The following is a 27,167-nucleotide window of genomic DNA, read 5'->3' as shown; positions in this document are numbered from 1 at the left end:
AGTGCGTCCCTGGTACAAGGCCAGTGATACCCTACAACTATATTAAAACTAAGCTATAAGAAAAGGCTACCTAGTTACAAAGGCTGAATTATATTGACAACATATTTCAATTCCATGAATTTTAAATTATATCTTAATTTGAGAGAGAACAGGGAACAACGAAAGCCCATGGCTGACGAAGATGTACCAACTGTGGGTTCTGTATACAAAAAACCTGTGTGAGCGGCACAGACAGTACACGGATCAGGGCGGGGAAACTCAGGGGAAGTGAAAAGCACACAGAGCTCACCTACTAAACTGTATTTGTCAAATACACGGGAGCTTTAATTTCTGTACTTATGTACAAGAGTTGTCTTTGGAGGAAACAAAACTGCAGACTTAGCTAGATGGATACACACAGCCCAGAATTAAACTGCACAGCGACATTTATTGTTTCAGCCTGGAAAAACATCCCTTTTTTTAAATTTCACACAGCAAAGCAAGTTAAAAACTTCACTCGTCAAATAAATGATAATTTAAACAAGAACTTGCTAAAGAAACCTCATCACAACAACGTTTTAGGGCCTGATCACTTTAAGTCCATGGGGCCATTAAGGAATAGGAACCAAGTGTCTCTTTTATAATCTGCAAGCCGTTTTCCTACAACAAGAAGGCGTAACATGTTTCCTTGACTCAGGTGATACATTTAGAAAAGAAATCATGATTTTTCTCTTTTGCTGTAACAGGCAGACACTGCGTTTCTCATTGTGATCAGGAAAGATGGAACGACTGCTGCCCTTCCCTCGCTGCCATCAACAGCTTTTCTCGCATTATCTCGATGCTCGAATAGTCCGGCAACTTAAGATAGTTCACACAGGTCATTACGGAGGGCAGGAAGTCATCTGGGTTCTCTGTTGATTCGAAGGTCTTCCGGACAATTGTCAAAGGTGGATTCAAGCTCCGGAAGCCTGATGAAGAGGGAAGAAAGAAGGACAGAGGAACTTGGCAAGTTTACGGGATGCCCGCCAGCTAGCTCAGGGAAACCCGCCTCTCATCCATAAGGAGAATGGGTCTGGAAGCACAAGTATACGTACCCTTTCTTATCTGCCCCCATCAGAAACACACTACACTGCTCTAATGCACAGCATTACCATACACAGAGGTACTCTTTCCTGCTCGATATATCTTGAATGAACTCTACCCATTCAAGATATATCGAGGGTACGGAACCTGGTACGTGCTTTATTTACAATCAAAAGTCACTGTATAACATGGAGGCAAAGAGTTCTTTATGCTTCCCTTATGCTTTTAAAAGAGCGCCAATTCAACTCATATTAGGATTCATTTCTGAAAAAAACAGACTTTAGAATGCCTTTTCATCTAAGACCATCTAAGGGTTTATAATGTACGTATGTCTGAGAATTTGAATTTTGTGTAGAGAAGCAGCATTACATGTACATTAGTAGTAGTCCTACTTCAGTGTGTTTAAGTCAATCCCTATGAATTGTCCTGCCAGTGATATCCCTTAACACACTGCAGAACAAATTGAAAACTTAGAAACATTATGATATTGAAATAACTAAGAGGCACTCAAGGTCAAATAAAGAATATCCTGCTGTTGGCACTGAAGTTTTGCGTGCGTTCTCCACCCCCCCCCCCCCCCACACACATACACTCACTCATAGCTACAGTAAATCAACCGCTGTACCCACCTCCAACAGGCAATCTTGGGCTACCTGTCACAAACTGGAGAAATAACCTCTGCTGCTCATTATCAAAACTACTGAGAATCTCAAACAAGAACTTCACAGCCCGACTATAACAGAAATAAATATACCATAGTTACTTCATCGTATTAAAATACAGTTTTGACTCTCATAATTAGCTAGAGACTATCAAATGTAAATATGACTACATATGAATTCACATTGTAATGCACTCAAATATGTTTCTGTTGTTACAGTTGGAATTCAAGTGGAATGATTACTGTTGTAATAAATAAGACCTGTCTGGGATTGTACAGATATTTCCACTTTACTATACGTAAAAATGGGTAATGGGGTCACAGTGGGATTCCCCACCTTTCCTCCTCCCGCCCATTTTCACAGAAATACTTGGGGCAAAAAAAACAAAAAACCCTTTCGGTCCTGAAGTTGCAGTCTTGAGAGAAATGAAGCCAAAATATTAGAAAGCCTCCTTTAATAAGTAAACAAATTTTAAAATGTATATATATGTGTGTGTATCTGAAAACTGGCAGAACCCAGGACTTACCTGTCATGAGTATAACCGTGATCTGGCCTGCAGCATTCCATCAGTGTCTTTGCATCCCAAGTGTCTGCTTTACTGCCACACAGGAGCTGATCCAGCTGTGTGTTTAAACACGGGCAACAGATTACTAAGGACACAGCTGTGTAACTGGCTGAAAATGCACGCATGTTCTGTTCTGTGGCGTGCCAATATAAAGGTCTACAGAAGCCCCAGAACTTCAGCTTGGTACTCTTTACAATGTGCTTTTACAATGTGCTCTTCTAGTATATTTACAGACTCAAGCTCTTCTTCAGCTGACATGAACAGGTGCGCTGCCCATTTGCATGAACTAGGTTCTAGGGAGCCTTTAATCTAAGACAAAACATACCTGAGACCAGCCCTTAACTGAAGTTCTCCTAATTCTTCTCGTTTCTTAAGAGGCTTTAACTCAATATCTACTTCTAACCAGGGAGATTTTATAAATCCTGGCTTTTAGAAACACGAGGGCACACCATAATGGAAACCAAGAGAGAGAACAGTGAGCTGGAGACAGAAGTGGGAGAGGAGAGCTGAACTGAGACACAGCAAATGGGTAGGTTTTCCCACTTTGCGAAGAAAGGCAATTCTGTGCCACATGGTCATCTAGGACCACGCTAGTCATTACAGAACAGATATCAGAAAGCAAAAAATGCCTGTGTGTCCTTGGAAAATCTAACATGAGTTTCCAATTAAACCATCTCTCACCTGGTAGACTGCCCATTTGCAGGATGACTCGTACACTCTGAGAAAATCCATTTGGAGCATGTGAAATTTGGTATCTACTACGTGTCACTCACTGTCAGGTACTTTATGTATCTTGTTCAGTAAGCGAGAGGTTATCTCAATCTTATGAATGAGCCAGTCAGCTCAGATAGGACAAGCTGGGTAAGGTCACACCGCTAAGTAGTGGGGACCAGGATCCAATTCCAAAAGGAACACTTGCTGTTTTCAATTCCAGGTGACACTTAGTGCCTAAAAGTGCCAGGTACACCACATGTTTTAATAAGCAGCAAATCAAAGTGGACATAAAAATAATAATTGAGATGAAAACGCTAAGTCCTTTAAAGATCCCCGATTCAGTCGGTAATAAAGGTGTAGTCTAAAGCTAGTGCTCGAACAGAAACAGAAAGGCTCCCACCGGGGGCCAAACACCTTCCAGACCCTACCATGACACCCCACTATCAGCAAGTAGTTTTCTGAGATTCTTGTTGCACCTTAAGTAAAGACGGCTGGAAAAAAATGATGCACATAAACTCATTAACTCCATTCTCACAAGTGTTCTCTGGATTTGGCAACTAGGTAATTTGCAACATTTCCTTAAAACTTCAAGGACTAACCTCGCTCATGAAACAATCAACATCTCAGCGAATCCAGAAAGTTTAGCTTAAAAACAACAACAAGTAACCTCCCCAGTGTCACTTTCATTACTATGGACCCATGGCTCTCCCCGCCAGCCACAGGTGTACAGAAACCCAAGTCCCACTCTCCACCAAGCAGCGTCGAGGGTCAGCTGACAAGAATGCTATGCCTGGGACTTCCCTGGTGGCGCAGTGGTTAAGAATCCGCCTGCCAATGCAGGGGACACGGGTTCGAGCCCTGGTCCGGGAAGATCCCACATGCCGCAGAGCAACTAAGCCCATGCGCCACAACTACTGAAGCCCGCGCTCCACAACAAGAGAAGCCACTGCAATGAGAAGCCCGCACACCTCAATGAAGAGTAGCCCCCGCTCGCCGCAACTAGAGAAAACCCGTGCGCAGCAACGAAGACCCAACAGAGCCAAAAAAAAAAAAAAAAACAAACAGAAACAAAAAGAAAAACAGAACGCTATGCTTACTCAATCACACATGGATCCCATGCTCTTTTATACTATATTTAATACTTATTTATATATGTTATACATTATACTTAATACATTACATTTAACATTCTTCCTCACTCAGGAAATGATCTTATCTTTCCCAAACATCCACCCCGCCACCGCACCCAACCATCTACCTTTCTGTTTGCAACAATGGGGTCTTTGACTAAATAGCACAGAGAGACCCCACTAAGATAATTATAGGTAGAGAACTAGAGATGACCATATCTTTTACACACAAGCTACTCACTTCTTCCGGATAGAAGTACTGAAGGTGACTGAGTGGGAAGACTGATTCAAATCCATCTCTGAATGAATCAAACTGCCTGGAAACGCCTTCATTTAGTGCCCAGAATATAACCAGCTGCAAAAAGAAAACTCTTTCAAAATCTGCGACAAGATTTCAGATTTCTTTCCTATTTAATATTTGGCAAACTACAGTGAAACATCCTTCCTGATCACTTAAAAAAAAAAAAATGAAGTCTTTAAAATATCTCCCAGTAAGCTATGTAAGTAAAAGACAAGTCAGGTCAACTTCTAATTCAGGGTCTGGCCAATAAGAAAATGTAAAAAATGCCATGTGTGTTATAAATTAATATATTTAGTGTGTTTTAAAATTCATTTATCAGTACATAAAATCCCTATGAGTTATACTTTACCTTACCAGATGAGAAGCAGATGAAACTTCCGAAGAGGATAAAATGTTATTGAGAATTAAAGATAATGTTTCAAGAGTCAAAATTACCAACTGTTAAGTGTTTTAAATTTTTAATGTGCAATTTTTAGTTCTAACTCCTGTTAAGTTCTTAGAGCCCAATCCTTCTGCAGTATGTGTCTCCACTTAGAGAAAGGTAAACTCTGGAATGCAGCCACGTGAAACTGAAGGGCCACAGAAAGCATCTGCTATTGGTCCAACATCTCCTAGTCATCAATGACTTTGGCTAACCCTTTGGATTCAGAAATAGGGGACCTACTCAGATAAAAATGAAAACAATAGCGTTTTGTTGACAGAAAAACACAAGCATTATTACAAATATTTTCAGAGAACCTAGTTTGGAGTTAACTCATCATTTACTAGTAAGCTGAAAGATTAATTTTCTCAAAGTAGGTAGTATGAGAACACAGCCCTACTGACTGTTAAAGGAATTATTTAGGAATCACAGAACTGTTAGGCATACTAAATAATAGAGGTCCTCTGCTATCTTCTTCTCTCAAACTGATGAAGAAACTGGAGCTGAAATTTTTCAGAGGTTCTATCTAAAATCCCACAGTAAGTTAGTGGAAAAGTCAGGTCTAGGAGGTATAGGTGGTATTTTGTCTGGAACCCAATGCTCTTTCCATTCAATGTCAGGAATAAACCAAAAGAAATTTTTCCAAAAGTAGTGATAATAAAGACTTACATAGGTTGTAATCTAAAACATAATTTGTATTCAGTACAAAATTGTTTTCCTTAACAAATATGGTCAAGGATCATGAAAGGCCTCACCAAACCCATAAATGTGTGCGCGCACGCACGCGTGGACAGCGTTAAAGGCTATTAGGTCAAGTTAGGTGGCTTGATAGAAAGGTAGAAATGCAGTTTAGTGACAACACAAGGGATGGCTGCTTTTCACTGATTTCTTCAAACTAAGAAAATGAGATGTTATTAGATAGTATTCAAGCTTGAAGAGAGAGAGTTCAAGGTTATAGAAGGTACTGCAAGACATCTGACACGTTCTCTCAAGAGCAAACAGAAGCGAAGGTCAGGAGAAGTGGACTTCGTGCAGTGATCCCGGGCGTCAAAGGTCTCACACCACGGTGTGCAGCAGCTACCGGACACGCACCTGTGCTTCACTCGACCCTCCCTTCCCTCCCCCGCCTCAAAGCAGGCCCCCCGGGCCCAGCCCCGCATGGCCACAGCTGGTCTTCGCCCCAGGGGGCGCTGCGAGTACGTACTCTTAGATACTCCTCCAAATTGTGGATGGTGACCGGTATATCCTTTCCTCCTTTCTTCAGTTCGATGTTGGGAAACCCCGGCAGAGTGAAATCCAATCCTAGATCTTCAACTGAGCAGCCGTTCATAGTCAGGGTTTCTAATGCATACTGTAGACTCTCTTTGGTCTAAAAAAAAGGGGGCGGGGGGTCAAGCCCAGTAATTCAGTCAGTTATGTTTGTGTTTATGAAATAAAAGATATGCTAATAAATTTTATGGGTTCCCTTAGCTCTTATTTCTTTCTTTTTTTGTCATCATCTACACAAAAATAAGTCACTGAGATCAGAAAGGAAATAATCTTAAACACTTCAAAATCCAATTATTTTATATGAGAAAACAAGATAGCCTGAGTGCTCCTCTGCAATGAGGTGTCCGCTACTCAGTCTGACCATATTCAGTCAGATTTCACAGAAAGGCCATAATCATTTGCACAGTGGTCAATTTAAGAGGGTAGGCTCTATAGAGCCAGACAAACTTTTTATAAATTCTAGGCTAATCTTAATGAATCCAATACATGTATATAGCAAATACTGAGTAATACAGTGCAGTTAGGAAATTGCAGATACAAATAATGCACTATCTAGTATAAATAAATTTTTTCTCTGCAAGCTCAAGTCTAAAGAATACCCAGAGATTCTTCATTCGATTACTGTAGGCCCAGCATTAACAAATTTGTATTCATACAGCAACAGTGTGATGAAAAAAGGCTCTAGCAAACCCCTAAGAAAAGTCAACTCCTACTCTGAAGACAAATGTTAAAAAGTTAGTATTATTCACTTTTTAAAATGTTTAAGATCATGAAAGGCTTATATAAAATATAATTTCTGAATCAAAGACCAACACACAAAACTGCAAATTCTATCTGAAAATGAAGGTATCCAGTATAGGAGAAAGAAGGTAAATGACCTTCCGAATTAAAGATGCCTCCGAGTATGAAATTCCTAATGGCTAAACAGTCGAAGTGCAGAAAATCATTTAAACAAAAAAAAGGCTACGAAGTTCTGGTTAACAGTCATTTTTTAAAGAGGAAAGTGAAAGCTGCGTAGGATTACAGATAATTCAAAACACAGAGGAGGGTTAGGGTTAAGGTAAAATACATTGTTGAGAATTTTTACTCCTCTGCAAAAATACATGTTTAGGTCTCTCTCAGTTTCGGGAACATCACTGGATGACACACAAAGAAAGACTTTTCATTTTACATTTGAAATATTCTTCAGCAAAAGGACTTAAACTCTCCATTTTAACGTTCTCTGACTAGAAAGCTCTCCAAAATGCTATCATTGATAGGAATCTAGAATATACAATATGTCCTTGAGATGTTTAAAAGGAATTAGCTGTCTCTTTCTCTAGACCTTACACGTTAAATTGAAAGCCAAGTTTTAGCCCATTTTCCATGTGCCTTTCAAGAATTTAAACTGCCCAGTGGAAACTCAGCCAGGACAACTTGCTCCATCAGAATGCTTTATAAATAATGAGATGAGGTGTGTGAGAATACCACCAGTCCTCATGTTCCAGTTGCCAGTTTCTGGAGTGTGGTTTCTGTGCTACGGATTTTATATTTTTAAATTGGTAACATCAGGAATAATAAAGATTAGAAGAACAAATCTCCAAAGATTTGAGAAAGAGAACTGTGGCAGCACACTGCACTGGAGACAAGGGTAAGTAAGAGAGCTTGCAAAAGCTGTCAGAGTGTGGGCTCCAGAGCAGACAGCCTGGGTTTCAGTTCTAGCTCTCCGGTGTTCTAGGTATGTGACTGTGGGCAGGTTACTCAACCATCTGCCTTGGGTTTCTCATGTGTAAAGTAGGGGTAACGGGAATATCTAAATCTCACAGCAGATTAAATGAATGAGTACACGTAAGGCTCGTGGAAGAGCACCACAAGCTGTCCTGTATCTGGAGCGGGCGGGGCTGTCTGTGGTGGTGTTTGCGTTATTTTCCTAAGAGATGATCTTAAATAAGATGACAGTAGTTTAAAATTTAAACCTTAAAAGTTGGTGAGCATAAACCTTACTAAAAATCCCAAGACAACAGGTTTTATATGGAAAAGAGGGACCTGGCTTCTTTAAACACCAATTTCTCTTAATAAACATTTACCCCAAAATTACCATTAATAATTACCGATTAATATGGGAGATAAAATTAATTTTCTTACAAATCACCTCCTTCCCCGACAAAAAGTATTCTAAAAACCCCATCTACTATAAGCTCCTCTCTATCTTAAGAGATGTGACACTTTTTCTAGCTACAGAATCTTAAATCTCTATTCTTATTTTACGTAATTTATAAAATGGGAGTTGATTTAACACTGGTCCACGTTACCTGCCCCCATACAAGACGTCTGACTCTATGCCACTTTTTAAAAATACAACTTTGTCTTCTTCCAATGTCAGACACAGAACCACTGTTATTCTCAAATGATTTAATTTTGTTAATGTATAGAGAATATACATTAATGATTTAAAGATCAAAATTACCCATGAGATCTAACAGAGAAACCTTAACAGATGTCACCAAGAAACAGTGATACCTACCATGACCTTTAAAAATATCTTCCTGAGATCTCTCTAGAAACAGATGAACTGTTCCTAAATTAAGCCATCTTTCTGGAAAATCAATCTGTCCTGCGAATAGCCTTATTGATTCAAATGCTTACTAAAAGAACTCAGTATGATAGAGTATCTGCCCAGATACATAATGTCCATCTAAAATATAATAAACAAGAGCCCTATGGTTTTAGTTAGAGGTGTATTTTATTTGCTGGTCAAGCTGTCTGTTCAACACCTGCTGTTATTACAGGTCATCTTACCAACTGTAAAATCATATGCTTCAGTTATTATAATAAAAATTTAAACTCTTCCAATATAAAATAATAATTGGACCAAATACAAATCATTGACAAAGAACTCATCTTTCTACAAAAAGAAACTGATCCACTTGACTGTCTCATTTTCTAAGCCTACCTGGGATTTATCTTGTTCAAGTCTTTTCTTCTGTCTGACAATGTCTTCTAGGTGATACACTGATCTGGCTACAACTGGGTCAATGTCAAACAAATCGTGTGACGTCAGCGAAGTTTCTTGCCGTAGCATCCATTTATAAAAAGGTAAGCCCAGGGGAAGGTCCACCTGAAAGAGAAGGTGCAAATATCACAACAGTCACACCAAGCTTCTAGCACTGCCTCAATTCTTTAAGTGACACTTCAAGAGGTCATTTTAAAAGGTCAAGTAATCCCCAGGGGAAAAAAACATATTTAAAGAACTGTTTCTCTCAGTACATGAAACTGTCCCCATTTAAACTCAATTTGGGGCTGATATTGTTAAAAAAAAAAAAATCGAAACCTGAAGATTCCTATTGAAACACTGGCCCTAAAAAAGAAGTTTTCAATGATGGACATACATTCTCCATAAGGACCTCAACACCAAGAGATGTTTAGAGGAGTCTTTCTCAATTTTGGACCAAGTGAACTTAATTCCACTTCAGTCTGTATTATTGCATATTCGGAAGGAAGAATGTAGAAGACCAATTACTTATAACTAAAATGAAAAAATGGAACTTCAAAAATAACTGATTAACAGCACATTCTTTCAACAACAATGAAATTGTAAGCCTGACATCAGATGAAAACGTCTTACACATACTGACAAAGTATCTCAGAAAACATGAAGAAAAAAACGAAGAAAAGTCCAGAAACATTCAAACCTCTCTGTGAATACTAATTTTTTGGGTTATTTTCACTCCTGCACGTTAATGGAAATTTACTGCAGTTTAGCCACATGCTCATACTTTTCCTATTGAATTAAAAATCTAACTCAAACACTTAAAAATATATATAATTAAAACCACCCTTAATGTTGCCTGATTCTCTGAACCCTTGCTACTAAAGGAACGGTCCACAGACTGGCACTTGGGTATCACCTGAATGCTGGTAAGAAAATGTGGAAACCTGGGCCTGACCCATGAACTGCTGAATCAAAACTGGCTTTTTAAATAAATTCTCCAAGCAATTCATATGCACATTAAGGTTTGTGAAGCAGTGTTTTAAAATATAGCATTAAATGCAGGGGATTAAGGTACCGTCACAGAACACAGGTACAAAAAAATTGTAGGAAAAAAGGTAATTCTATACTTACCAATCTGAAATCCATGATAGCCTTGGCCATTAATTTTCCTAAGAAGCGAAACTTCATCTTAACTTTTGCGATATGAGCTGGCTTAGCTGTCCTACCAAAGGGAAGCGCAAACAGGCCTTGGAGGTTTTGAATATACTTGGTCCCTTCTTGGCTTCCTATAAAATGAGTAAATCACCAAACTTTAGATGCTATTTCCCAAAACAAGACAGACCCGGTAATTAAGAACATTTAAGAAATTCAGTGTTCTCAAAATCAGATAGCAAATCACAGAATGAAGTCCTCTAGAGCTGGAAGGGTCTCCCTTATTTGATAAATGAGAAAACAAAGGTGAAAAGAAATTAGCTCAGAGAGCCAGGCCCTCTACTATAAGCTAAATATATATAATGAATTGTAAGGGCCCTTTACCTGAACTGAATAACAAATTGACTTAGTCACAGATTAGTATTACCTTTTGGATTACTAAGAGTTACTTCTTCCCCTCTCCAGAGACCCAAGTCAGCTCTCTGTAGTTCCTGAGATACAAGTGCATAAAACTCCAGTGTAGGCCCCAGACCTGTGCCAACCTACAGAGGAACATAAGTAGGACAAGTTAAAGTTTAGAATCTGTGCTGCCCTTTTTTTTAACCTGCCAACCTTTTGGCAATGGATACTAATAACAACTGTCTACCAGAATGTATTAGAGGTTATTTCCCAAACTGTCCTGTCTTCCCTCAGTCCAGGTCACCTGGAATGAGAACCAGCAACCCTTTACTATTTCCTGCTTCCTGTGGCCCCAACATTTTAATTGTATGGTTCAAACTCATATACTAATACGAGTACCCTTGCAGCTATATACCGTGCCCTCAGGGAACAGATGGCACTGTCTGGAATGGATTTCTTTCCCATTCTCTCTCTGGTGAACTGTTCCCCTGGAACCAACTCAAATGTCCACTCCTTAGGAGAAGCCTCTTTATCTGCCCAAGCAGTTACTTTGCTTCTTTTTCAGAACTTACATTTTGGCTACTTAAGTACTCACCACATTAGACTACCATGATTTCATTACATGCTTGCGTACCTCACTTAGGGGTAACTTTAATTCACCTTGTATCCATTGTAGTGCCGGGGCAAACACCAGCCATTTAATAGAGGTTTGTTGAATAAAACACAAAAAAAGGAACGTCTGGACCCACACCAGCACCCACATTATTCCTTCATGTTCTAACAAGGTCCTATCAGCTCACACCATAAATTAGATATGCAACTAAAGATAAGTTAATTCCATAGTTTATAAGCCTAATCTAACCACAGTCCTGTCAAGAAGGTTATATTTCACTTACTGATTACTTGTAAATAATGAGTATTATTGCACCATTAACACAGTTCCTTTCCCCACTAGCTTAAAGGATCTGATGTAGTCCACAAAACAGTCAACTGTAACTTTCCAAACAGTGACCCGCTTGGGTCTGGCAAAGCTTTCTAACCCAGCTCCACGTCTCTGTCAGTACTCCACGGCTGTAACTGGCATCAGTATTCACCTCCTGCTGCAACCACAGCCTTGGAGCCACCCGTGATGCTTCCCTTTCTGGCGCCTTAACAACCCATCATTAAACACTGTAAACCCCACCTTCAGAATATGTTCCAAACTGGTCACCACAGCATCTCTTATCTGGCCCAGTGCTAGAGGCTCCTAAGTGGTCTCTGCAATGGCGCTCTCCACACCTCATGTCCTACTCTCACAGCGTGAGAGTGGATCCTCATACAACCTAAGTTCACATCATTCCTCCACAGCCTCCAAAGGCTCCCCATCTCGTTCAAGCAAAAGCTCAAATTCTTAGCTTGGCCCGGGTGTCCTATGTGATCGCTTGACTCCTATTTCTAGCCACTGTCATCCTCCAACAGGCAGAGAATTCTGCCTCAGGGCTTTTGCTTCACTTTTCTTCTGCTAAGAGATAGCCTTTCCCCTAGATAGTAATGACTACTGCTCAAATGTCACCTCATTCCACCCTATCCTCTCCCCATCATGCTCTATCTTCTTATTTTGCTTTAGTTCTTCAGCACACATCCTACATATACATATACATGTACATGAATGAATGAGTGTGTGTGTGTGTGTGTGTGTGTGTGTGTGTGTGTGTGTGTGTGTATTGGCCTCCCCAAACTAAAAGCTCCATGACAGTAAGGACTTTGTGTATTTTGTTCTCCACTCACACGTGAGCCTAGGAGGAAGGTAGGGAAAGAAGAAAAGAAAAAAACTGCAGTAACACCTGGTATCCACCAGATGGTGCTTTAAAGCCAGTTAATCCTAGCTCCTTTTAGCATAATTATCCCAGGTTAAACAGAAATCATATATTAGATCAGCCTATTTCCTTCATCCAAATACTGTTACTGCTAACAGTAAAACAGACTTAACTTAAAATATTAAGTGACATGGGCAAAACTGTATACACTTTCATCCCAGGAAGCCTCTGTGAGGGTGGAAGGACCAGGTCACACCTGCTCTGGCGAGTCACCCCTGCACTGGGCTGGCCAGCAACCCCATAGATAGACCTGACCTTTCCAGGAATCTTTATCCTACCCAGCCACTCCCTTAAAAAAAAAGGTAGGTGCTGTGGTTTTGCTTCATTTGTTTTGAAAGGAACGAGGAGACACAAAATTTGCCAGCCCCAAAGGTCTCTTTGGCATGCGGATTACTTACAGCTGAAAACAATCAAGGCCCAAAAGACTCAGGGAAGAAACTGACTTATACTCTCTAACTGCCTAAAAGAATTTTGATAAAGGGCCGGTTCCCACAACAGAGCTATCACCAGAGGTATCTGCAAAGAATATGGGCTAGGGATGGTGGGAGGAAAACAGGGCCTAGGGATCAGAGTCCACTCTGGGTCCCATTGTCTCTGCCTGGCCTGGCAAATATTTGTTTACCAAACATCTGCTCCATGTGGACTGCCTTCCTCCCCGCTTTGAAGTCCCAAACCACTACCCCCAACATCCTCTTCTGTCTTTGGCTGAAGACAGTATTTAAGAGGAGGGTTTTGGCCATTTTGGTGAGTTACTCAGACTTCCTGTGACCAGCCAGAAGAACCTAGGAGGGTAGAGGAAAATGTCTTCCAAAAGGAAGGAAAAGCATAAAGCTCTAGAAACAAACACAGAAAAACAAAAAAGTTTGACAACTTGTGTTATTTGAAACTTTCAAAGTCTTTCTCTTTCAAAAGCTAATGCTTATATACTAGCATATACCACGTAACAGATAACGTTGTGTTTTACACATTTTAGCATTTAATCACTTAAACAACATAATGAGGTAGGCACAGTCACCGTGCCCTTCGTTGGGTTACTACTGGGGAGTTTACATAACTAGCCCGACTTCATACAGCTAGTAAGTGGCAGCACCAGGCTCCCCAGTCCATGCTCCTAACCTTTCATCGTCCTGGAGGCATAGACCATGTGACAGGTAATGGGCTCAAGTGGTTTGCTGAGCCCAGAGACTGGCTTAGTTCCTCCCTGGCTTACCAGTCATCTCTATTCAAGAATGGAGCCCATTCTGTTCTGACATTTTGGTCAGGATTCTTCTAGAGCTAGTTAGAAAGGCTTCCTAACAGACACCAGCTGACTTGTACGGTTGAATCTGGTTGACAACCCGAGGCCCTAAGCATATATAAAGCCAGCACTCCAACCCTTCTTCCTCAATGAAGTTGGCTCACAGAATTTCTTCCAGAGTCATCAGGAAAGACCCATCAGTGAAAATCATAAAATTGTGATTTCTGTATCAGCATTTCAATCCTGACCCGTGGAACAATCAGCGTGATGCTATTTTGAACTTAAGTTTAGGTTTCATGTAAGACGCAATCTGAACAGGGGCATGAAGGATGAGAGAGTAAAGACGTTCATTCCTGACGAGAGAAAAATATGTTGGAGTAAAACAAAGTAGAAAAAGCGTGTTTAAATAACCAAGCAGAACAAGCTGGCTACAGCAAAGGTCTTACAGTTTCATGAGTAAGAAATTTGGACATGTAAACATATAAGAGCTGTATCCTCTGAGCAACAGGCATGACCAGGGTAGATTCAAAAGACCCAAATTTCTTATCCCAGCTTCCATTCCGTCTGCCTCCCATCCCCTCCAGAGCTACTCCTTTCTGCTCTTCACCACCAAGCCTGATCCTCTGGTTCAAGCTACACCCTTTGATTCCTTAACTCTCCCCTCTCTTTCCTGAAACAGGCTCCTCATCTGAAAGGCTCATTCACTTGGTACCTCTACCACTCACTTTCCACACCCATTCGCACTCTGTCCTGCGTCCCCCCAACTACGCTGTGATCCTGGGAATGCAGGAACTCTGCCATAACCTGGATCCTGGCACTCTGTATACTTAGTACGTAACTACTTACAATTTTAAATTTGATGATTAAATACTGTCAACTATTCAAACGTCTTAATGAGGAAGAGAAAATGCTTAAGAAAACGAGTGAAAAATCAAAGTCATGATTAAAATCACTTGGTTAACTACAGACAGCTTTGTAGATTAAACTGCTACATACACATAGTGCTCACCAAGAGCCCGGCACGGTTCTAACTCTTCACCACATGAACTGTCACAACTCTGAGGCTGTACTACAACCCACACTTCACAGAGAAGAAAACTGGGAGGCAGAGTGGTTGGCTTTTATAAATAAATAATAAGTAAATGGAGTATTTGGAAATGTCATGTCCGTTAAGTTTCAGATGTCCAAAAACTTAAGTTTTGTCTTAAAAAAAAAAAAATTAAGATACTTCACTGCTGGTCCAGTGCGTTAAGACTCTGCGCTCCCAATGCAGGGGGGCCACGTTCGATGCCTGCTCAGGGAACTAGATCCTGTATGCGTGCTGCAGCTAAGAGTCTGCATGCCACAACTAAAGGAGCTCGCATGCTGCAACTAAGAATTCCTCATGCCGCAACTAAAAAAAGATCCCACATGCTGCAACTAAGACTCGGCGCAGCCAAAATAAATAAATAAAATAAATAATAAATAAATAAAATAAATATTTTTAAAGGAAGGAAAGTATCCCCAGGAGACTCAATACTTCAGAGTCAATTATAGAAAATCATTATTTTGAGTCTTTTGGCATACTGGCCTGGCTATTTAAAAACAACTCAAAAGAAACAAAAGAAAGATTAGAAAGAAAGTAAAGCTGTCTTTTTTCATGGGTGACATGACTGTCTACAACATGGAACAGCAAATTACAGCTCAGGCCCTACTGCCTGTTTTGTACAGTCTGTAGGCTAAGAATGGGCTTTACAATATTAAACAGTTGAAAAAATCCTTGAATAATATCTCACAATGTGTGAAAATTATATGACTTCAAATTTCAGTGACTATCAATAAAGTTTTATTGGAACACAGCCCTGCTCATTCATGTTTGTATTGTGTACGGCCACTTTCACACTACAAAGCCAGAAGTGAGGAGCTGTGATGAAGACCACATGGTCCACAAAGCCTGAAACATTTATTATCTTGCTCTTCACAGAAAAGTTGCCCAAGCCCCGTATCTACAACAATCCTAAATGATCTATTTAAAATTTTTAGAACCAATAATTAAGTTATCAAGGTCACAGAAAACAAGGTCAACAAAGAAAACTTTACTTCTACAAACTAACAGCAACTGGAAATTGAAAAGAAAGAACAATATTATTTTCAAAACCATCAAAAAACATGAACTATTTGGGAGGAACTTAATAAAACATCTACACGAGAGACCTCTAGACTGCAGTTATGAAGCATACTGAGAGAAGTTAAAGACCTAAATCAGAGAAAGGCTACGCTGTATTCACACACTGGAAGATTCAATACCATAAACATCAACTCTCTCCCAAACTGATCATGATTCAACACAAACCTAATCAACATCCCGTGAGAGACTTCCCTGGTGGCGCAGTGGTTAAGAATCTGCCTGCCAATGCAGGGGACACAGGTTTGATCCCTGGTCCGGGAAGACCCCACATGCCGTGGAGCAACTAACCCAGTGCGCCACAACTACTGAGCCTGTGTGCCACACCTACTGAAGCCTGCACGCCTTAGAGCCTGTGCTCAGCAACAAGAGATGCTACCGCAATGAGAAGCCCGCGCACCGCAGTGAAGAGTAGCCCCCGCTCACCACAACTGGAGAGAGCCCGCGCGCTGCAACAAAGACCCAATGCAGCTAAAAAAAAAAAAAAAAAAACAAAAACACAAACTCAAAACAGATCGTAGGCCTAAATATAAGAGCTAAAACTATACAACTCCTAACAAAACAAATAAGAAAAAATGTTTGAGAACACGGTTTAATGGAAATTTTCTTGGGATACAAAAAGCATAAACCAGAAAGGGAAAAAATTGATAAACTGGATTTCATCAAAATTAACAACTTCTGCTCTTTCAAAGATACTTCATCAGGAAATGAAAAGATAAACAACAGGCTGAAAGAAAATATTTGCAAAACACTTATCTCATAAAGGACTTGTATGCAGAATGTATAAAGAACTCCTAAAAGCTCTGATAAAACAAAACCCAATGAAAAAGTGGGCAGAATTCCTGGACACTTCCTCCAAAGAAGATAAGAAATGAAAAGATAGTATCATTAATCATCAGTGAAATGCAAATTATAACTACAGTAAATCCACTAGAATAACTAAAATTAAAAAGACTGGCAATAACCAAGTTTTGGTAAGCATGTGAAATAACTGAAATTCACATACTACATTACTGGTGGGAAGGAAAAATGGGGCAGTTACTCTGGGAAACGGTTTGGTGTTTCATATAAAGTCAAAACATACCTTACCAAAAGACTCAGCCATTCAACCCTGAAGTATTTTGTATTTTACCCAAGAGAAATGAAAACATATGTCTACACGACGACTTGTACACAAATGTTCACAGCAGCATTACTCATAAGAGTTAAGAAAGTGGAAACACCTCAAATGTGCATCAACTGATGGTTAGGTAAACATATGATGGTATGTCCACGTAATGGACTATTACTATTATTCAGCAATAAAAGGAAACAAACTGATACACGCAACAACATGAATTAGCATTACACTAAGTGAAAGCAGAGTAACACAAATGGCTACGTACTATATGACTCCATTTATTATGATACTGTACAAAGACAAAACTGGAGGGACAGAATACAGATCAATGGTTGCCAGAGATTGGGGATGAAGGCTGGGGACTGACTGCAAAACGGTCTAAGACAACTTTCTGTGGTGATGGGATTTTTTCTTTATCTTGATGTGGTTGTGGTTATAGACTGTATACATTTGTCAACACTTAGAAATGTGTATCTTAAAAGTGTGCATTTATGATATAAGAGTTGTAAATAGACCTGATTTTTTTAAAAACGCAGTTCAAACATTTTGAAAGTTATGTTTAAAGCCTTTCACTTTATCAACCTAAAGATTACACCAACACTTGCTCTAATGCCAGGAAAAAAAAAACCCTTTTATTATGCAATTTAACCTCGAAAAATGGAGAACTTAGAACAAATGATTCAAGAGAAAACAGAGTACATCTCAAGTTTTGAGATAAATTTCCCAATCGTCTTTTAGAATTTCACAGGACCAAGAAACTCTAGGGACATCTTATCAAGAGCACAAGTCAACACAGCCTCATAAGCTCACCTCATTTTCATACTGAATTTCTAACATGGCCCGTGAGCTGCCGAGATCCTGCATCACAGACTCTGCTTGTTTCAGCAGCTCCTCTCTGTTCACAGTACGCTGCAAAGAAAAGTACAAATGTGAGGAAACTTTGATAAACAGGTGGCATTTCTCTCAGTGCAAAAAAAAAAAATCAATTCAATCATTAAAAATTATTTCTTAAAAAAGAAGCACACCTCAGAAGAGGTTTTAAGACATAGCTGCAGTGCTATAAACACTGACAGCATCCTGCTGTACGTGAAGAAAAGCTAGATGTGAGTGTAGTTATTAGCTTGAGCCCATGGCAAATTCAGAAAATTCAACTTGTTGAAGAAAGGATCTCTGTAACCTTCTCAAACATCAATGCAATTCAGGGCTGTGGCTCCATGAAATCTCGCTGTGTACATTTATAGTTTGGTGATGGAGAAATAGGTGTGGAGGTGACAGGTGAGCTGGAAACCTACTGGCTCTGACCAGCAGAGATCCTACAAGCACCACTGCAAATATCTATTAATGAGATGCAGGGGGATGAGAAAGGTCTTGATAGATTTCCAAATTCTACCTACACCTTGTTTATGGAATCCTAACGATACAAATAAAGATAGGATTTAAGAACAATGTTTTTTTGTTTTGCTTCTCATTCCTCCCACTCCCCCTTTTTAAGCCATTACTAATGGCTTCTGTGAGACTTTTGGAGATAGAAGTTTGTAGGAAGACAGACTTGAATAAGAATCCTCAGCAAGAAAAAGGATGATGAACAAAGAAGTCCTAAGTAAAAGGCAGTGCGGTGTGAGAAGTGCAGAACTAGTCTCAGATGTAAATGGCCCAGGGCTGTGTGGTTTAGAGTTATCACCATGCGGCCAGGATTAGAAGCACAAGAAGATGCAGTCAGCAATACAAGGCTGACGGGTATAGAGACATGAACTAGATCAAGGATTTTGTTTGTCTCTTCTAATTGGTGTGATTTGCTAAGACAATGATGTGGATTTGATTAATTCTACCTACTGCATAAAGGGATCAATTATAAAAGGGAGATACGGTTAGAGTTCTTAATTTAGAAAGGAAAGGAAGGAGGTCTCAGTGAAAGAAGAGAAGATTCTTCCTTGGCACAAGAGTTATGGAGAGTAAAAGAGAAAAACAACTGTAGAAATCATTACAGAAACCGGGGTGGGAGGGAAGGACTCTTACTGGAGGATAAAGAAGAATCCCAAGAGATCCCAAGAGACTGATAGGAAAATATGGCTAACACATATGATAAGAAGGTAAGCAAAGAAGATAACTGTGACTAAGATAAGCCTCTAAACCAATAGGGATAATTAGATGCATCACATTTCTAGTTTATCCATTATCAGTATGACTTATCTTTAAATATTTTCGGGAGAAACTTACTTTTTTTCTATCCAATCTAGGTGCAACTCTGCTATCTTGAGAATCAGACTGGTTGATTTCTGGGTTGGTATCAAGTAATCTTTGCATTGCTCGGTCCCGATCAAACGCAGTTACATAAAAAAGCATTTGCCGGGTATCAAAAGGGAAGAAAAACGGGCTGTAAAAAGATGCGATATAAATTTATTAACTGAATTAGAATCAGAAACCATTAAAAAACCCTGGCTTAGAAACAACTTTTGATATGATACAGATTAATAATTATAATGTAACCAATAAAAATGGTCTACTCAACTAATTTTGAAGAATTTTCATAATTCTTGCATGAAATTTCTAAGTGATCAAGTAATAATGCATTAAGTAGCCATTCACTATGAAATCTGAAATTCAACCATTAAAATCAAGTCCATCCAAGATCATCTTTAATCTCTCAATGACATTCAGTAAGCATAACATGACTAGTGAAGGCGAAATTTTAAAATATAATCACCACCTCACCAGGTTGCCAACCCATCCCATTCCACATAGACACAAGTAATGGTTTCACTAAGTTCATGATTTTCCTCTGGGCTTTGGCATTTGTTAAGTCACTCAAAACTGCCAAAAGGCAGCTGCTTATCTTTAAAGAATGAACTCTGCAGTACCAAGGCCCCGCTGCGTCTTGACATATGATTTTGGCAGTTCTTGACACAGAACCGTCCAGAGCACTTCCTATGATTATCTAAGCATCCAGCATCTATTCTGTACAATATGAGTAGCCACGCAAGGATGTGGGCAGTGTGACTAAAAATCTCCCATTTAAAAATTTTCATTTTAATTCATCTAAACGTAAATACAGGGCTTCCCTGGTGGCGCAGTGGTTGAGAGTCCGCCTGCCGATGCATGGGACACAGGTTCGTGCCCCGGTCCGGGAAGATCCCACATGCCGCGGAGCGGCTGCGCCCATGAGCCATGGCCGCTGAGCCTGTGCGTCCGGAGCCTGTGCTCCGCAACGGGAGAGGCCACAACAGTGAGAGGCCCGCGTACCGCAAAAACAAAAACAAAACAAACAAAAAAAACAAATAAACGTAAATACAGCTACATGTGGCTGGTGGCTCCCGTATCCATCAGTGCAGTCCTACAGTCTCCAAGAATGTAGGTCTGGACCCAAACAGGCTCAGAGAGAGAATCAACCAAACTCCACCTCTGGTGTCCAATTTTATGATGGAAGAGGGCTGAATCTCCTCACTAAAAATCCTTGTGTACTTCCCTATTTCATACATAAAGATACTATCAAGTAGACCTAGTGCCGGCCCCAGCTCATCTAGCCTGTTTGGATGCTGAAGCTACACAATTAAGCAAGCTATGATCAAAAATCGCATTAACTAAACACATTTAAATAGGTTTGCTAAAGACTATGTTTTTGTAACAAGATATATAAAGATCAACACAATGATAACACCCCCAAGCCCACCACTACAGAAGTGATCGTCTTACCAGGTTTTTCCTAGTTCAGTAAGCCATGTTGGGATGTTTCCCGTCATGATTACTAAAGGATCCTGAAGCTGCCTATTTGCTTTTGCTGTCAACTTACTGTTAATAAATTCACTAGTTGGGATAATTTCCTTGCACACTGCATTCTGTAAAATGTTAAAAAAAAAAAAAAGTCTATTATGTAGTAAAACATTAGGATTATAGTCACCATCGTTTCCTTTATTCCCAAATATGCGTGCAGAGTGCCGAGATTTCCCCTGCTGGTTTCCAACATACAGCTTCCTGTTGGTATGTCCCAACCTGAATGACAGCTTTCACAACGTACAGCTGAGACAGCCCAACCCCCACGCACCACTGACATAGCAAACGCTTCATGCAGGGCCAGCTCCTTCACTCTTCCCTCCACTAGCGAAGTATCAAAGACAAGCATTCAACTTTCACTTGAATTTAATACACATCTTAAATAAATGAACTTTTAGCTAAAGGTACCTAAAGATTTTTTAACTAATAATGTTCAATTTTTATGTGGTAGCTTAATTTTATAAATTATAGCTAGAGAATATTTACAAGTCTGCCAAGAGAGCTAGGTCTGCCTAGAGAACTAAATTAAATGTATGTATATTTCATTATATTGCTCTTAAGACTACCGAGGTGGCAGTTTAATTCTTAAAAACAATAAAATAAAGCATAAATACTATTTTGCCTAGATGAATTTTTACCTAATGATGACACATTTGGGAGAATGCAGAATTTTTCTTGTTGATACAGCTTTTACAGTAAAATAGATTCATGTTTTTGGAGATTAAAACCAGCAAGTTGAACGTTAATATTTCTTAAGTGGTATGATTGTTCAGAGCATTCTATAGTATTTTGGGGAAATATCAGTTGCAAAGACTAAGAAACTACTTAATATCCATCTTGCCCTGTAAAAACCACTTGCTCAAGTTATCGTATAAATACTACCACTGAAATATAAATGCAAAAGAAAATCTGACCATATTTTTAAACTCAAAATAGGTGACTTTACTGTATGAAGTACACAGAGCTGCTTTACGCTTTGTTCTTACTAACATACTGGAAGAGTATCTTTCATACATGCTGGGCTAGGATCTGTGCTGTTCCGCTGAATCATCGTTTCTACTTCTAGTACAACAGGAAACTGATCAAGCACTAGACAGACACTAAGAAAAAACATGTAATGGACAACACATCAGGGAAAAGTTCGAAAGTAGACAACATTACTCACATCATACAAGTAATACCAGTATCGACTGATGGCATGTAAAACTCTTAAAAGAAGAATCACATCTAATGAAGGGTCTTCAAAAGTTATATTTTCAGGTGGTGTGGGTATGAGGTAAACTTCTAAAGGATTTGATACTGACGGGCACACTCCATCTAGAGGGCAAAAGATCAAAGTTTGATCAAAGTGTTGATCAAAGTTAGAAAGGCAGAGTCAGCGAAGCCAGCATCATCTCAACATGCCTAAAAACAGTAACCACGAGTGGTTAAGATTTAACGCTCGGTATCTTACTAGTAGAGTACTGACAGCTTGAACAATTTTTTTCCCCTTTTTATCTTATAGATAAATCATCCAGGCTTAGGAAAATTTCACTTTCTCTCCCATACTCATACATTGTAAAGGAGAAAAACTGACTCCTTTGCATTCCTCCTTTATATCAGAAAAATAACTGACAGTAAAATGGCCAGAGAGGAGTAAAGAAAAGGTGTTTAAATTAAGTTCACTGTTACAGAAATTTCCTGGATTTTTTTATATCCGGTTTAAAATGGCCATGTAAGATAAACAAATACTCCCAAGTTATAAATCTGATAAAAATAAGATTTGGTTATTTAATCCAAGACTTAGGACATGATAGACTGTGATAGTTTCCAAGTAGGATCTGCAATTCCTTTATTCTTAGATCTCATAAAGTAATAGCATTAAAAAAAAGAGAGAGATTGAAACTGTTGCCATTTACTTCTACCAAGCAAAGAAATTAAAAATCACAACACTATCTCTGCATAAAAGGGCAATTGTTTTAATACCAAAAACATAGAAAACAAATATCTCAAACACCCTTTTATATAGAAAAAACTGAGTTTTATGAAAAACAAAGTTGCTACAATGCCCTTACTTCTGTGGATCAGGGAAAATTTCATCAACAACACCAGTGTTTGGAAATCCCTGATAGGAGCTGGTCCCCAAGGACTGCAGCCTATTGGTAAGGCACTGTAACCATCTTATAAAAAAGAAAGGGAGAGGGGCTTCCCTGGTGGCGCAGTGGTTGGGAGTCCGCCTGCCGATGCAGTGGACACGGGTTCGTGCCCCGGTCCGGGAGGATCCCACATGCCGCAGAGCGGCTGGGCCCGTAAGCCATGGCTACTGAGCCTGCGCGTCCGGAGCCTGTGCTCCGTGGTGGGAGAGGCCACAGCAGTGAGAGGCCCGCGTACCGCAAAAAAAAAAAAAAAAAAGAAAGAAAGAAAGGGAGGAAATGAGCAAAGTTAGACTGGAAGGAAATACTACAAAGGAAGGTAAGTCAATTGGGAGGTTTTACTACTTTCTGTAGTCATTTTATAACCTAGCAGAACTTTTTATTCCTTCTATAATTGGTGGATCACACTATTATAATGAATAACAATAAAAATTAAGGGTCAACCTGCCAATGTTCAGCCTCTTCTTTAGTGCATATGCTCTACTAATGAAATTTGTTTTTGTTTTCATAAAAACATGAATTCTTCATGGAAAGAATGGTAAGTTTTCCCACAAATTCTTTCAAGATAACTTTTCACCTTCTAGACATTAAAGTCAAGGGTTCAATTAAAAGCAGCCAAGCATTTGTAGTAATTCGTATTTTTATAAATTATATTAAAAGATTTTACTACTAGATATAAATCACTCTGTCAAGACAGGAAGACTACTGCCCCATGGCGATCTCCTTGCCCCTCTAGACATCACTTACCGTTCCACAACTCATCGTGCTTTTTTGCATTTCTAGGGGAAGTTTTTGTTGGAGCTGTTTGGGCTCTTCCTCTTTTGCCACCAACACAATCTTTATTGCTTTCTTCATCCTCTCTCACGGGTTTGTACCTAAAGTAGTAAGAGTATGTAAACCCAAAGTAGATTTTAAAATGGCGAATTATTCTGCAAGGCCAAAGTGCAAGCCACAGACACCACAGAGTTACCAGAACAACTCTCTGAGGGCTATCCTCTCTCTCCCTAGTTGTGGATTTGGAGAACTGCCAATGGGACTGCTTCCTAGAAAAGATCACCTAGGAGGGGCCACCTGAGAAACTCCAGGGGGTGGCTCTGAGAAGAATCACCCTGTTTAAATAAGTAGTAGACATTCACCAACAATGCAAGAAGCTGCATCCAAATGCGTCTAAGGGCTCAGAGATGCCGAACTTCGTACTACCTAAAGGAACATCATCTTACGGAGACATTTTTGCCTTATTTAAAGACTTGAAATGAAGCTACTAGAAAAGTAGGTGCAAATTATGATTATTTATTGCCCAAACACATTTTCAAGTAGACTTAATGAGGAAGCTAAATATACACACATACACACACATGCACACACACAAGATGGAACATTTGAAGTGGCTTTTAATAATAAAACATAGAATTTAGAGTCCCCTCTCTCCTTATGCAAGCCAGCCAGTAACAGGAATTCCAAAACACACAAACAGTATCAATGTTGATGAAAAACCAAACAAAATCATTTTCAGACTTGCCATATTGTATGAGTTTTCGTCCAAATACCAGCTCTTCCTAGAGGATTGCTCTCATCATCCGTGGACTCCCGTTCATCTTCGGCCTGTATACTGAACTGCCGTACGGCCTGATACACAGTCATGTTATACGGCAGCAAATGTTCTCCGATGTAAAACTGTAGCCTGTGTCGTACATTTCCTGAATTTAAGAATTGAGCAGCCTAAATAAAGCAAAACAAAAGCCATTGAAGCTACAGGCCCTGAACTTTACACATTAAAACTTGGTAAGAACAGCACCTTACCAGAGACTCGTCTATTTCCTCATCAGAGCCATCGTCGTCACTGTCTTCATCATCTTCTCTTACTCTTCCATACCCTAAGGACCCAAGAAGTCTGTTAAACTCCTAGCAATTTCATGTGGCAAAGAAAAGCCTATATATACTGGTTAAACTAACATATTCCTAGAAAAACATGTATATTACATTTTGATCTACAAAGCAGAAAGATTAAGAAAACTGTCAGATACAAAATGTGATTTCTATTACATTCCACCAGGATAAAGTAACTCATCACCCAATCAACCAAGTAAGCAGTCAATCCCTACAAAATTTCTACATACTACATATAAAATAAATGATGAGTACAGAAGTTCCTGATGCTAGGTTTTGACAGAAGCAGCAATAGGGAAATAATTTATATATCCCTTAATATTAATTTCATCCCAAATGTACACATAAACACACAATATACATGTACAGAAAGTACCTCTAACTACAAGGTATCTCTCGATTGCTTGCACCAAAGCCAGAGGGTCAATCTTGACAGGTCCACCCTTCCACTGCTTCACATTTGCACAGTCTGGATGTCTTTGTAACTGGCATTTTAACTGATGTGTGTTGAAAAATTTTAAAGCCTGTGATCCTCTGTTGAGAGAAAAGCTCAAGATAATTTATGAAAAAAAAGTTATTCTATTATTTTCAAAACCAACATACACTAACTAAAATAAAAGCAAGATAATACAAACTCTGCATTTTTCTTGAGACACAAAGTAGCACTTACCAGTTATGTATATAGCAAAGCCAGCAATTCCAAGTTATTGGAAAAAACTTTTTATGATAAAATAAGAAATAAAAGAGGATGTGTACGCATGCATATGAAAACGTTAAATCAACCTTCCATCTCTGTCCCACCATGAATCTATGTAAGCGGAAATACCTCACGATCAAGATTTAATTATTTCTGCAGGATAAAAATTCCTGAACCATTCGGGCATGCTCATTTCTGCAATATTTTGCCATTGCCTACTAAATCCTATTTATTTAAAAACAAACAACAAACCCTCTCATTTTTGCTTTCAAAGATTTCAGCTACAAAATTACTTTAAAAACTAACCTTTAAATTTTACTTTGCTATAGTCTTTTGAGTGAAGCAGTTTAATAGCTATACCAGTCTATACCTGGTAATGATATTCAACTGCTCATTTCTGAAAAGGTCTGGCAAGAGTAAGACGAGTTTAAAATGCAGTTATCTACAAGGTTCCATAACACATGCAAACAGGGGTGTGGGAAAGAATATTCCATTATATTGGTATATACATATGTAAACAGACATATTTTACACAAATTTAGATAAAAATGTAAAACACTATGGTTTTCTCAAATATATTTGAAAGTGTCCCTTTATTTCATAAAAATCTTCCAGGACAGTTTAATAATCAAAATTAAATACCACTCTCTACATTAAATTTCAAAGCAGAAAAAAATCTAGTCCACACTGATCACTTCATTATTCAATAATGCATACTGTTTTAATTCAGTCAGAATTTTAAATATCTTTAAAACACACCAGACTGTGTTTTTTAAACCCAAACTACTTTTTAAAATTTTCTAGGAAACTAGTCATAATATTCCAGGAAGCACGTAACATTCCGTAAGAACACAACAATGAACTTAATGAATTCTTTCTGCAGCACTTCATGAGTCCTGTAAAACTACTTTATTATGGAAAAAAAATAAACTTATTTGTTAAAGCCCATCAAAATGCAAAGTTTTTGCAAAACCACTTATAATGAAATCACATTATTGCACAGAAAGTAAACATTTTATTATCCATATCTACAAACTTCTTGGAGAAAAGCTTTATATATTAAAGTACATCAATTTAAGGAAAACTAAGCCTATTACAACTTTCCAGCACAAGTTGGTTTTATATTTTCAAAACATCATGTTTAAGATACGGGGTACGACTTTATGGATAAAAATTATTTGATTCACACTTTAGAATATTTAATTTCTGCGGTCCTTATAGATGAATGTTCTTTGAGCAGACCAAGACGTCACTAGACCTCTTGCCACCTTACCTCAACAAAATAAAGCATAAAGTCCAATGGCAAGGGCACACCTAGGCAATGATCCTTACCTGCCTCCTGTGCCATTTCCACTCGGAAAGTCATGCACTTTGACTGGAAACTGTTCCATCTGGCTGAGGCAGTTGTTCATCTTGTGAACTAATGCCAACAAAGGTGCATTACCCACTGGTTCTACTCTTCCAATGGGCTCCTCTCCAGGAAGCTGAAGTTATAAATAAACCAATAGGTTAAGCAAGGCCTCATGAAAATGGAATGCTCAACAAGAAAATTTAATAGGCAGTTTTACAAGATCTAATCTACTGAACCTTTTTTGATGGACTTGGTTAGAACACTGTTTCCAAAGAAATTATTTCAATAAAGACATTCTTTCTGTACAGG

At 39.0% G+C, this 27,167-nt stretch overlaps 1 protein-coding gene across 20 annotated transcripts in view; it reads right to left on the bottom strand.

Annotated features, from left to right (window-relative positions):
• Positions 1 to 407: 407 nt before the first annotated feature.
• TRIP12 (thyroid hormone receptor interactor 12) overlaps positions 408 to 27,167 on the bottom strand; it is a 149,834-nt gene continuing 123,074 nt past the window's right edge. For 14 of the 20 annotated variants that reach the window (XM_067740292.1, XM_067740291.1, XM_067740295.1 and 11 more), the window contains 17 exons: positions 26,840 to 26,991; positions 25,187 to 25,359; positions 24,724 to 24,797; positions 24,443 to 24,642; positions 23,671 to 23,798; positions 21,957 to 22,108; positions 20,714 to 20,856; positions 19,241 to 19,397; positions 17,834 to 17,932; positions 10,675 to 10,789; positions 10,227 to 10,381; positions 9,057 to 9,221; positions 6,060 to 6,224; positions 4,375 to 4,488; positions 2,251 to 2,345; positions 1,692 to 1,795; positions 408 to 947 (listed from right to left, as the gene is read on the bottom strand). In XM_067740292.1, coding sequence (XP_067596393.1) covers positions 751 to 947; positions 1,692 to 1,795; positions 2,251 to 2,345; positions 4,375 to 4,488; positions 6,060 to 6,224; positions 9,057 to 9,221; positions 10,227 to 10,381; positions 10,675 to 10,789; positions 17,834 to 17,932; positions 19,241 to 19,397; positions 20,714 to 20,856; positions 21,957 to 22,108; positions 23,671 to 23,798; positions 24,443 to 24,642; positions 24,724 to 24,797; positions 25,187 to 25,359; positions 26,840 to 26,991 — 2,388 coding nt within the window. In that variant the 3' untranslated portion in view covers positions 408 to 750. The remainder of the gene's footprint in view (positions 948 to 1,691; positions 1,796 to 2,250; positions 2,346 to 4,374; positions 4,489 to 6,059; positions 6,225 to 9,056; positions 9,222 to 10,226; positions 10,382 to 10,674; positions 10,790 to 17,833; positions 17,933 to 19,240; positions 19,398 to 20,713; positions 20,857 to 21,956; positions 22,109 to 23,670; positions 23,799 to 24,442; positions 24,643 to 24,723; positions 24,798 to 25,186; positions 25,360 to 26,839; positions 26,992 to 27,167) is intronic. The other 6 variants (XM_067740298.1, XM_067740299.1, XM_067740303.1 and 3 more) reach the window with 1 other exon arrangement.

The sequence above is a fragment of the Pseudorca crassidens genome, chromosome 6, assembly GCF_039906515.1.
Source record: "Pseudorca crassidens isolate mPseCra1 chromosome 6, mPseCra1.hap1, whole genome shotgun sequence".
NCBI classification, from domain to species: Eukaryota; Metazoa; Chordata; class Mammalia; order Artiodactyla; family Delphinidae; genus Pseudorca; species Pseudorca crassidens.
Note: the sequence above shows the minus strand (reverse complement) of the source record. Positions and strands in the feature narration are given on the sequence as shown.